Source organism: Salvia miltiorrhiza, chromosome 3 (genome assembly GCF_028751815.1).
Source record: "Salvia miltiorrhiza cultivar Shanhuang (shh) chromosome 3, IMPLAD_Smil_shh, whole genome shotgun sequence".
Classification (NCBI taxonomy): domain Eukaryota; kingdom Viridiplantae; phylum Streptophyta; class Magnoliopsida; order Lamiales; family Lamiaceae; genus Salvia; species Salvia miltiorrhiza.
The window spans coordinates 52,354,676-52,368,048 of NC_080389.1; the positions used below are offsets into that span (position 1 = coordinate 52,354,676).

At 35.2% G+C, this 13,373-nt stretch overlaps 2 protein-coding genes across 2 annotated transcripts; one reads left to right on the plus strand and one right to left on the minus strand.

Annotated features, from left to right (window-relative positions):
- Positions 1–909: 909 nt before the first annotated feature.
- Positions 910–2,790, minus strand: LOC131018973 (uncharacterized). The gene is made up of 3 exons (XM_057947656.1): positions 2,370–2,790; positions 1,577–1,935; positions 910–1,479 (listed from the first exon to the last, which is right to left on the minus strand). The coding sequence occupies exons 1-3, from the start codon at positions 2,386–2,388 to the stop codon at positions 910–912; spliced, it is 948 nt and encodes a 315-aa protein (XP_057803639.1). The 5' UTR covers positions 2,389–2,790.
- Positions 2,791–3,782: 992 nt separating this feature from the next.
- Positions 3,783–9,099, plus strand: LOC131014288 (monothiol glutaredoxin-S12, chloroplastic-like). Its single transcript, XM_057942220.1, has 5 exons — positions 3,783–4,170; positions 4,266–4,339; positions 7,670–7,744; positions 8,235–8,261; positions 8,745–9,099. Exons 1-5 carry the CDS (start codon positions 3,893–3,895, stop codon positions 8,810–8,812), a joined length of 522 nt encoding a protein of 173 aa, XP_057798203.1. The 5' UTR covers positions 3,783–3,892; the 3' UTR covers positions 8,813–9,099.
- Positions 9,100–13,373: the final 4,274 nt, after the last annotated feature.

A 13,373-nucleotide genomic window follows, 5' to 3' on the forward strand; every position in this document is an offset into this window, starting at 1 on the left:
CATCTCCGATTCTCCCCATGCAATGCCCGCTCGTGAGCGTGCACCATATATATCTATTTCCGAAGACGAGGTGACATCCCCCGTGATGAAGCAACCAACATCCCTTAAGCTATCCTTTAATGATGATGAGTCATCGAGCATCGGTAAGGGGAAGGAACACGAGGACAACTCTTGTGCCTCGTCGAGTCCACGCCAGTGAACTCGCGTTCGACCTGGTCAGAAAATGGTGGCCTCTTTTTGTTTGTTCTTTTTGGGTTGAAGATGATATTATGTGAAAATGGCGGTTGATAGGGGTTTTTTTTGTTTGTGTATAAATGTTTAATCATGTGTATTTAGTACAACCCCTCCCCCAATTAGCTTTTGTGGGTGTTTGTGACATTATGTACTCACCTATTATCAAGTGAAATTAAGTATGCTTATGTGTGTTTATTTTCAGATACCTAGTTGGTATTCAAGTTTAATTTGTTAACTTTGGGGATTTTTCTACAATCATATTTATATTTTTCGATCACCCAAATTTGAACCAAAAAAGAATACAAATGAATGCTATTCATTTCAAGAGACCAATGTAAGTAATAGGGATAGATCAACAAATACATTTTATATAAGTAGAACAGAATGAATGTTATTCATAAGCCACACAATCAAACTAAAGTCAAACATCAAACTATTTACATAGTGAGAACAAATCTCATTTTTTCAGAGACTATCACAAACCACAAGCTAATAGATTACTATTTACATAGTGAGAACAAATCTCATTTTTTTCAAAAACTATTTACATAGTGAGAACAAATCTCATAGTGAGAAACTATTTACATAGTGAGAACAAATCTCATTTTTTCAAAAAACCCATTGAGTTCTCCATATGCAAACCAAAATAGATTACTATAGACAGTTTAAATTGTCCTACTGTCGCTTGGTGTCGAGTAGATATGCGACATACTGTGGCTTTGCATCATCCGGAAGGCCCATAAAGAGTTCGAGTCCCTGCGTTTCACCAGCTAGTATCTCGTAGGCGTAGAACTTTTCTTTGGTATCTAAGTTAGGCATGCCGTTGAGTTGATCGTACACTTCCTTTCTTGCTTTAGCTAAATCAAATTTGTAACCTATTCGTGATGCAATACTGTCTATCCGCGTTTTGGAATCGTGCCCCATCTCTCCCAAAAACTCTAACAGCCTTTCAAATCCATCGCTAACCTTACGTTTCTTGCTTGTAGACCTAGCTGCGACCCCAGACTTCTCACTTTGGCATGCACTGTCAGCTACTCCTTCTTGTTCAACTTCATCTTGAACGTGTACATAATAGTCACCATGCAATTTGTCATTCGCTTGGTTACGCCCGTGATGCACCTCATTGATTGCGTCCATGACATCTTCTGCCTTTTTGCCACTTGCTCGGTCCTTGCCAAATATCTCTTTCCAATCCTCCCAATATGGCCATCTTTTGGATAGCATTGGACGTGCATTCGAGTCTTCCTACATAGAAAACAACATGTATATTGACCCCATCAAAAATCAATCAAGCAAACAAGTAAAACATACTCAATAAAGCGTATAGAAAATTAAATCATACCATCACAATTTGCTCCCATAGCACCTTATCGCAATCAATCATATACTTCCCGTCAACATTGAATCCAACACCGGTCTTCTCTAGTATAGTCGATAAAGAAGAATAATTCCTCTTCCATGTGCTTAGTTTCGAATGTACATGTGGCATTCCCTTAAGATCAGTCCCTGGAAAGAAGCTCTTAAGAGCTTCTTCAAGCTTACCTAGATACCCAGCGCGGAATCCATTATCTGATTTAAAACCTTGAACGACAAGTTCCTTCAAGGATGCTAACAACACCTCCTTCTCCCGAATGGTCCAACTACGTCTGCTCTTGTCACCTTTTGAAGCTTTCTCACGACCGATCTCATTGCTCACCGAATCTACAATCACAAATGAATACACGAAGAACCATTCAGTACATATATATGTCCGAATTCTACAAATAATTATACAATCCAATATATTATATCACCTGGAAGTAATGGCACAATATAGGTCACCACTCATGCAACACAATCTCAGAAAAATTTCAAATTTATGCAGTATATGGGTTGAATCGTTGTGTGCAGTTAACCACTCACGAAAATAATGCACATTAGACAATCGAGGACATTTCTGATTTTGCCAAGCGAAAACAACGAAATCTACACACCTAGACAGAACACGATCATTTAGAAATTGAAGCGACCGCTGTTTTACTCATGAAATTTCAATCGAAATGTGTATCTGTAGACGTAGCATTGATATTGCAATATCGAATTTCAAAAATTTACACCAACAAATCAAAAAATCTATGAATATCTCGATGACTTACTTCCTTCAACTCTGGACATGGTGTCAGACAACCGCGTCGTCTTGTGATAAACAAAGATTCGCCGGCCGCCGGCGGTATTCGCCCTCGATGGAGTAGTTGCTCTTCTCTTCGACTATTGAACTGCAACCGGTGGAATTTGGCTGAAAGATTTTTCGCGGGTTATAAATTGGAGGCGCAAGAATCTAGATGCATTTGCTCTGCCGCTCTAAATAATTGAGGGACAATTCGGTCAATAGATCAATTATTTGAGGGCGTTATAGGACTGTTGGTTTTAGTCATTATATTACTAAACCCTATCAAACATAATTTAAAAATTACTTGGAAATATATCTACCGCATGTAAAAAGCTATCAAACCATATATTTACTAATTTATTAGAAATGCAGCATTTCTATAGTTAACTATCAAACAGGGCCTAAGTGTCTAACCCGACCCGCGTGCCTGATCCTACCCTGCACGCGATCCTCGCTCCTGACCCTACCCAGTCCGCCCAATTAAGGGCAAAAACGTCCCAAAGCTATAAAAATGGCCAAAATTTATATTTTTCCAATGAGTGGCCATAATTTGTGTTTTATGATTCATTTTGGCTATTTCAAAATTTTACTCATTCTTGAATATGTTCGTAAGAACTTAGCTCGAGCAAGGGTCAGTACTAAATAAGTCAAACTCAATATTAGGCATTTATCTTCATAATTTAGTATAACGATGGTTTAAATTATGTAGATATTTCAAGTATTCATATTGATATTAATTTAAGAATAATTAATAATTACATAAAAGTTAAAATAATTAAACACTTGTGTATTTGAGGGCAAAATATTTAATTAATTATTGTGTAATTTCAGAATTGAGTTATTAGTTCATTTATTTAAGCATAATTATCCTCTCTTTTATTTTATTTTATGTTGTTTTTTTTTTAATTGGACTTTTTTTGGAGTGAAAATTTTAATGCTCTATTCCTTATGTTATATGTGAAAAATGCCTTATTTTATAAACATAAATATTTTATGCCCTATTCTTTAGATACCCTTTTGATTTGATAGGTTTGCTTGGTTTTTTATGAAAGTCTTACACATTTGACCGATTTGACAGCTATCAGTCATAAAAGTAAATGATTTAACCGCTATCAGTCAAGAATACATATGACCAGTGGGTGGCCAGATCATGTGTTCGGCCGGGCGAACACATAATTTCACCGGCTAGACATATGATTTCACCGATCGGACACATAATTTTATCGGTCGGACACATAATCCAATCATACACCGGTAATATGTATTCTTGACTGATAGCTGTCAAATTGGTTAAATGTGTAAAACTTTCATAAAAAACAAAGCAATCTCGTAAACATCAAAAGGTAAAATAGGTCATTCACATAATTAAAACATAAAATGTTTAAGTTTATAATTCATGGCATTTTTACTATGCAACTTAAGCTGACATTTTTGGATATAGGAGCTCTTTTTTGGGTATAGCTTTCAATAAGCAAGATTGGCAGTCGTGTGCTGCAGAAAATCTTGGCGATGACTTCAATGGCGGCGACATGTCGTTTTACAGTTAAAGGCTTCGAGTCGAGGTCTCTCTGCCCTCGTTCCTCCTCTCTTCAACCCCAGTTTCACTCTCTCTCTACCTATCGTAGGAGCTGCAGCACCGACTCTTTGCGCACCTCCAAAAATGCCGGGCTCCTCCGCATTCGGGCCATGTGCTCCGATTCGTCAGGCCCCGGGCCTCAATTGGAAGACACTATCAAGAACACCATTGCTCAAAACCCAGTCGTAGTTTACTCCAAAACTTGGTGCTCGTGAGTGCATCCTTCAAAATATTTATTTTTAGTCTTTTCATTTTAGTGTTTTTGAATTTGTTGTTTTATTGATTTGGGGATTTTCCCGGTGTTAGGTACTCGTCGCAGGTGAAATCATTGTTCAAGAGAGTTGGCGCGGAACCATTTGTTATTGAATTGGACCGATTAGGTATGATTTGAGCTATACCTTTTTCTTGCCATGGCGGCACTGATGCGATGTTCTGTAATTTAGTGTGTTTTGATATGCTTATTGATGGGCTTTTTATGTTCGTCTGCACATATTGGTGCAGATTTATTCGACCTAATGTGATAGTGAGTTAGAAGTTGATGTATTTCCATTGTTTGTTCGGGTTTAGGAATATTTTCAGTAGGATAAACCTAGAGTCTAGAGAAGTCTTTGCAACTGATCCAGTTAATTTCTATTATCTAATAACTACCGATTAATTTGTTTAATGTTCTTCGCGGATTCATTACTTCTAAAGTTGCTGAAGTCTTGTATTGTGTTTCTTATGTTTCCTTTTGTCCTCCTTGGCCGCATGAGAAATTTTTTTTGGAGTTAATAGAGATTCTGCCTTGTACTATTGTCCACTGGTATGTTCAAATGTTTTAGTGGTCATGTAGCTTCTTGCTCCATCACTATGTTGTAATGAGATGTGGGCTTACAGAAAGTCTCCGTATAAAAATATTGCCATTAGATCTCTTTACTGGGAAAACTTGCAATAATGCATGAGTTTTGGTTCGGGCATCTTATTTTCCATTCATATTCTTGATACTTCTAGTTCTACAGCCTTCTCCAAGTCAGGTATACTCTTCTGGAGTACTTTTTGACTGCTGTCCAGCGACTCCAGCCTGTCATTTTACAACCCTCTCTGCTAGTAGGATATGATTTTATGTGTTGAAGCATAGTTAGAATCTGGTGATTTTGGTGTTTTTGGACTATTGACATTTTTCGCGATATGGAATGAAGCCTTCTTGTGGAGCATAAAAAGGCTAATAGCCTCTTGTAGGGTTTTTGGTTTGCATGATAATGTCACCCCTCAAGTATGTTGGTCTACGATAAATGTACATTATTCAGTAACTCAGCAGATCTATCATGGTATTGTTTAACTGAACCCACCCGTTCCATGTTCATGATCATGAGCTCTTCATTCAAATGGGAACCAAAAGTTTTGTGCAGGGTTCTCTCTCTTAACTTATTATTTCCGGCTATGGTCTCTCTGATGAGTGTAGTCTGTAAAAGAAACATGGTGTGATTAGGATGCTTGCCCCTCTAATACAGCACTGCTAGCAACTTGAATTATAGAAGTTGTTGACTCTGAAATACTCACCCTCTTGGGAGTATTACCTTAGGGAGTTTTGATTTCATTAATTCTAACTATCTCTCAAGGTATGTGATTCAACTGCCTGGTTAATCACCACAGCTGCTCAAAATTTTATTTTCTGGATATTTTTACATTTTTCTAAGATGGACATGTTTTCTCGGTTTATCTGGATCTTTCAATTCCATCACATGAGTTCCATGTTGCAAGTTATTGTTTATCTGGATCTCAATATACGAAAAGAAAAACAACAGGAGAAAACGGGGTCCTGAAAGAAATTTGCAAGTTTTAACTAAACAAAGGATGGAAAAGGAGATAGAGACGAGTACTAATTTTACAGAATATTGCCAAAAGAACGTGGATATTAATTTCACTGAAGTAAAGTAATTGCCTCCGTACACTGCGAGATACAATGTGAGGAAAAGGAAGAGGCGGTTTCTCACTATCTAGTTGCAACTAACCTAGGTAATTTCTGTTAACAAATTACCACTGCTTATAAGAACACTAATTTCACTTGGAAGTTCTCAGTTTCTTGTATTGCATGTTGTAAGTATATATAGATTGTTAGTCAAGGGAAACAACTATTCTAGTAGTAGTTTGTCATGGGATCAAAACAGTAGTTCGTAAAATCAACTCTTTTAATAATGTTTGCCCAAGGCTGGAAACTTGATGTCAAAATTTAACACCATTGTTTGATAGACTTTATGATGAATGCCTTAAATTTCCCCTCAAACCTCGGTCTATTCCATTGAATCTGATGGACTATGATAGGGATTATTTCCTTTTGGCGTTCTGGCTTGGCCATTTCTTTAATTAGTTTTTATCCTTCATCTTTTAACCCTCAGCGTTTGCTCCTGTTTACACTTGCAGGGTTAGGGTTTTTAGGTAGATTATTTTGGTGCATTGATGCTATGTCTTTATAGTTTGAATTGGCAACCAAAATCTTTGGTGATAAATATTAGAAATGCCTAGCATTTAGTGCAGTAACTCTTAAAGATTTGGGAGCTGATGCTTGGTGTTACTATGTGGCCTCTAGAATGTACATTCTAGTACTAATCATCAATTTCACTGGTGCGAAGCATGATAACATCAAGTATCCACCAAAAAATGAGGAATGAATAAAAGTTGGGAAGCTTTGTAGAACTGTAAGAATTTAAGTTTGGGAGCTTCAGTAAAAGATTCCTGTATTATTAGTTTATGAGTGATGGGACATTCTCGAGTTCCGTAGGCTCGGTGCAAACTCCATGGTGCTAACAACATTTGTTATAGTATCCATACACTACTCTTACTATAACGTTACAAGAATACTTCATTGGGTGGAGCGAATTTATTTTTAGCTAAAGCTTTATATGACACTACTAGTGTATCCCATGGTTAAGTAGGTGTTTATATAATACTACTATTGTATCTCATGGCTAAGTAGGTGGTTATTTTATTCTTTTTCTTAGTGTTTGCCTGAAAGGAGTAGCCTGTTCTGCCAAGGAACAATATTGGCAAAAGAATGTTAGGCACTCAAGAATGGAAGCCCTAACTGGCTAACTCCACCCAAAAGCTAGCTCAAAGGTGGAGGAACGACTCATACTTAAGTACCCATCAATAATTGCTTATGGGTTCGATGTGGGATAAAGACCGGAAGTCGACAAACGGCTCACAATCTGGGGAGCGTTCGGTCGACCTAGGCAGGTTGCCTTCGAGTCCGTGGTGTCGTGTGGCCCTCTCCCCATGTAGCCTCTCTTCCATACCCGTCGCGATCTGGAAGGTCAGGCCAAATTGTTAGGCACTCGAGAATGGAAGCCCTAACTCCACTCAAAAAGCTAGCTCAAGGGTGGATGATTGACTCCCACTTAAGTACCCACCTATAATTACTTATTGGTTCAATGTGGAGTCGTAACAAAATATCTGTTTGATTTGTAGCTTATGGATTGGATGAAGAATTTGACCTTGCATAAAAACAGGATTGAAATTGGTTCTATATGAAAATAAACCTTTCAAAAACAGAGACCTGGAGGCTGTTTCTAAGCACTCAAATTGAGTTTCCACTTTAAAGGATCAATGATATATCTAAAGTTCAGGATTACAAATGATAGGTTTATTTAAAATATCAATATCATGGCAAGATGTGGAATCTTATTTTGGCAAAATGTGTCTTGTCTTTGTCGTGAACTAATTCCAAGTTTCAGGTGCTCAAGGATCACAGCTGCAGAAGACTCTAGAAAAACTCACTGGACAACATACAGTTCCTAATGTGTTCATAGGTGAGAACCATTGAACAGTGCAGTTTAATGATCAAGTATTGTCCATTAGAGCTGTCTTCATTAGAAAACCATAAGCAAGGCATGGCTTGAGCAACATTGCATTGCATTCACTAAAACTTAATTTCATTTTGTTATGCATCAATCAAGAGAGCTGTTCTGGAAAGAAATTGACAAAACCTAGGTATTTGGACTCTAAAAAATAAATATAACACTGCTCTCGATCTCGCTCTCACTTCCTCTATGAGTTCCATGTGCAAAGCAATATTTCCTGAAATCTTTTTTTTTTTAATAATAACAAATAACTTTGTAATACCACTAGGCACTAACTTATAACCATTGGGGTAAAATACATCCACACACAAAAATACGAAAATCTCATCAGAGTAAGTCTTTTTTTGCTCATGGTAGGTTTTTATTTACAGTTTAATTATCCTTTACTATTATCATGTTTAACAATTTATATCTACAATTAATTGATCTTTCATGTCAGGAGGCAAGCATATTGGCGGTTGTTCAGGTACTTCTTTGCTTCCCATGATAGATTGTGTGTTGGCAAAACATTGTAGCTTCTTTGAAAGATATTAATGCAAATTTTAGAAGCAGTTCTACATTTGGTAAAAATAAAAATGATTAAAGCTTTTTTTTTTTTTTTGACTTGGAGGAGTTGGGGAGGGGGAGCAGTGGGGTTTGAACCCGGGACCTCACTGTTCACACACAGGAGGTCGCACCGCTTGGTGTCCCCTTGGGGACAATGGTTAAAGTTTTTAAAGTTTCAAAATAGTCTTTATGAGTTGCTGAGGAAATTATATGTTACACATATAAAGTGCTTCGCAACTTGTTTACTCATTTTTTCTTGTTAGATGTTCAACATATTATTTGAACATTTTAGATCCCTGCATTTATTTTAAATTCCCATCAGTAGATGGGACTGGAAATTTCGTGATGTAAGATTTATACATATATATTTAAAGGATACATTGATGATGTGTGGGTTTTGCAGATACGATGAAGTTATATGAGGAAGGAGAGCTGGAGTCTTTGCTATCAGAAGCTGGTGCAACAAAATGAAGGCTTGGACTCTACCACTCAATATGGCATGGCTTCTCCCTACATCCTTTTCTTTCTATTAAATGTTAATCTCACTTTCGGTAAGAGTACTGCACATTTCTTCTGACAGGATTGATATATCTGATTTACTTATAAGAGTATCTCGTCCATTTAGAGAGAGAGACGAGTTTCATTTCTTGTCTTTGTCAAGTGCGTTGTAAAAAAAAGGGGGGACAAGATCAGTTTTTGTCCTCAATTTTGACGTTTTTTAAAAAAATATCTTTGAACGTGTTCTTATTTTGAGACAATATCTAATTTTACCATTTTTCAGAGTAAAATAAAATTTGTAGTTACTATTTTTTAGGGTTAATTGCATGAAAATACACGAACTTTAGTCGCAATTTCATTTTGCACATGACTTTTGAAACTTACATTTTTAATCATGAACTTTACATTTGTTCCAAATTTTCTTTAAAATTGAGCTCCGGCCATTTTGATGCTGAGGTGGCGCCTATGTGGCAGCTAGAAGTGTGCCATTTAAACAGCCAGAAGCTTGTAGGCAAAACGATGTCGTTTTTTAAAAGCTTAAAAAAATAATAATAACCACCTCCATCATAGCCGCCTCCACCACCACCACCACCATAGCGACCACCACTGCTTCCGAAGCCTCCTGTTTGTGGCCTATCATTTGCATAATTAACCTTCACTGTACGACCATGAAGTTCCTGAAGGTAATTTCAAAAGTAGTAATTGTCAGTAATCAGATTAAGAAACTACAAGAACACATCTATTAGAAACTAGAAGGATCAGAGCAGTGCAAACGAAACTTACTGATCCAGAGCCTGGATGTCAGCTGATGCCTCCTCGGTAGAAGTAAACGTAACAAACCCAAATCCTCTGGATCTAGGGTTTTTGGGAGAGCTGTGAGATTGAGGGAGCTAGGATTTTTAATTTGGGTATTTTGTTGGGTAGATGGTCATAATAGAGAGGGAGAGAGGACGGCGTCGGGCTGGAGAAGTGGCGACGCCGGTGACCGGCGTTGTATGTGCAGCGGCGGTCCGCGACCGTGCGCGGCGATGGAGAGAAGTAGAGAGAGAGTCTGGCGAAGCGAGAAAAGAAAGAGAGAGAGAGAGAAGTGGATAGAGAGAGAGAGAGTATTAAAACGATGTCGTTTTCGTGCCACATCGGTTTAATTAATGACGTGGTACATACGCGTGGCAAGTTTAAAGACACATTAGCTTTTCGATGGCCGGAGCTCAATTTTAAGGAAAATTTGGAACGAATGTAAAGTTCATGATTAAAAATGTAAGTTTCAAAAGTCATGTGCAAAATGAAATTGCGACTAAAGTTCATGTATTTTCATGCAATTAACCCTATTTTTTACTACTACGTTCTCACACACTTATATAATTTATATTTTCTTTGTTATACAAATATGCACCACTTTTGATGGTACGAGCTTTAAGAAATGCATGTGTGCAAGTGAAAAATAGATCTTATCGTGTTGTGAGTGGAGTGGTATTTAAAAATGAAAAATAAATATTTTTGAGAGATGAGGGAGTATGATTTTTCTGTGTAGCTGGAAATGGTGTAACAATCTAAATAAACATTGTTACACGAGTTTACATGAAATTGTAAATTCGTGTAGTTATCAAATTTTTCGTGTAAGGGAATTAAAGTAATAATGAGTACTATTTTTATATTTTTTTCTATACAATGCTATAATTGTTTATGGTAATATGCCATTGGTTGCTATAAGTAATCTTATTACTGATAAAATTACAAGTGTATACTATTATTTTTTAAAATAAGGCCCAACATTTATCGATAGTCTACGTAAAGTTTTCTTTGATTTTCAATATTTTGTTATTTATTCTATTGATTATTAATATTTACTTTATAATGCTCGGATTGTTATAGCTATGGATATTCAATTACTATAATATATTATATCTATAAATTCAAACGAGTTCGAGAGTAATTAACAAGTATTATTATACTCCATGTGTTTAAGATTAAAGCGAGTAATTATTATTATTATTATTATTATTATTATTATTATTATTATTATTATTATTATTATTATGTTTGAAACGTTTTTTAGTAGCTGAACATTACTAGCTTCATTATTTTGGTTTGTCGTCGTTATTCACCACGACCAACAATTCTAAATTATTGAACTCTACCTAAATGTAAAATTATTTTTATAATTTCTAATTATTCCAAGGTAAAATGATTCTCCGTTGAAATTTGACATGTTACACTGGTTATGGTATCTATTTAATCTTAGAATAAATTCCATTAATAAAATGAAAATATAATTAGATATTTATTTTATAATTTACACATGGCTCCTTATAATTTGCTAATAATTGTAATTGCCTAGACGACGAGGTGACTCATTTTCTATTACTACCACATTATGGATTCGGTCATCATTATAAGTAGTACATTCGCTCGTGCGATGTACGGCGAACATAGTTTTGCATCAAAATTAAACGATATAGCGTGTGTATCGGTTAAGCGATTAGGGGTTAATGTCTAAAATCGAAGGTTTTGGGTTCAAGCCCCTGTGGCGCAGCCTTTAAATTTCTTTATTTAATCATGTTAATTTATTAAAAATAAATAAATTAAATGATGTATCAAATAAATAAAAAATAAATATTAAATATAGTTAGAATATAAGTAAATGTAAATTATTTTTTCTTAAAAAATAAAATAATTTTGAAAAGTATCATTTTTAATTTTCCATCTATTACTCAGTAAAGATCCTTAATTTTATTTTATAATTTTGAAAAGTATCAATTTTAATTTTCCATCTATTTGATGGAAAACTTTATTTTCTTCCTTAAAATTATAGAATAAACACATCATTCAAATTAAAAGAAACGAAGAAACAATAAAAAAAAGAGTTTTCACATCACAATATATAGTTTTAAAACATAAGCTAATCATGCATAAAATTAACTTTTTCTAAGTTAGCTCATTACCTATGTCATCTTATTAGAAAAGCTTCAATTGATAAGTAGGAAAATAAATGAGGCGAAATTTAAAGTGCCCTTTCTCTTATGAATAATTTGAAAAATGCCCTCTCTTACTATACCAAGCACTACATGCCCTAAATAAGTGAAGAACCGAAAATGCCCTTTGAATGTGATGGATGTGCATTGTTTTCCGCAAAAGTTCTTACACATCTATGACAAAAGTTGTTAAAGTGTAAGAAAAACATCAATTCATCAATTTAAAGAAGCAAATCGGTCAAATAAGTGTTGGAACATGTGAAAGACTGACAGAAAAAATAATATTTATTTATTTTTGAATTAAAATCGAAGGTTTTACAAGTAAATCGTAGGCTAATTAATCAATGGAATATAAATACTAAAAATTAACACAATCGATATTAGCACTCAAAACACACATTGGAAAAAAAAAAACAATCCGACCGTAAAAACAAAGTGTCCGACCGGACATAAGGTTTCATCGGTCGGACGCATATATGTTCCGGTTGGATAGATGTTTTTTTGGTTCTGATGTGTGTTTTGAGTGCTAATATGGATTGTGTTAATTTTTTGTATTTATATTCCATCGATTAATTAGCCTTCAATTAAGGGACATAATTTTTTTTTTTAAAATTGATGATAAACGACAAATATGATGTGAAATAGCCTTGTCAGTAAAGTATTCATGTCAAACACTCTAATTTCATTGAAATTCACGTGAAATGAATGAACCTTTGTTTATATATGAGTGAATTCTCTCATCCGAGCACTCAAAGTGAAAAAACACTCAAAGTCATTAGAAATTCTAATATTTTCCAAGTGGTGAAGCTATTATTTGTGAATTCTCTCATCCGAACGTTTAAAGGTATGTCATTTTACGTTTGAAATGTAATTTAAGTTGGTTATTATTTATTTTCAATGTTTTGTTTGATCCTATATGCTTATGTGAATTATTAGCATATTATAGCATACTATGATTTAAAGCCACGTTTGAAGGAAATACATGTGAATTAGAACACATTCTATCATGTTTTAAAGTATTAATTAGTAATTATTAGTTGAATTTTAGTTCTATACATATATATTGCTGTATAACTCATGTTAATATGCTCGAAAATGATGTATCCGCCCGGACAAGTGTCCTTGAAAATGTGTCCGGCCGTGTGTAATTATATATCATGTAATACACGGCCGGACACATTTCCTCGGAAACTTCCCCGGGCGGATAGATGCTTTTCGAGTGTATTAACATGTTATATGTTGTATTTTAACATTTTATTCCCTTTACATCATATATTTATTGATTTATTATTTTTTCTGTAGATGAATGAATATGGGAGATACTTTGTGGTTAATTATGGAGGTGCCTTCAATGGTTATGAGTACATCGGCGGCTCTTCTAAGAATTTGCATATTTTCGGAGACACAATGGCCAGTACGGTGTACATGATAAATTACCTGATGATGGAGAATTCATTGAGCACTAATTACAGCTTGTATTATTTGACGAAGAGATTAAATGGCAGGGTATACAGTAAAAATATTCTTGCCGATGACAATGATTTGCTTCAGTTGCTGGCGTC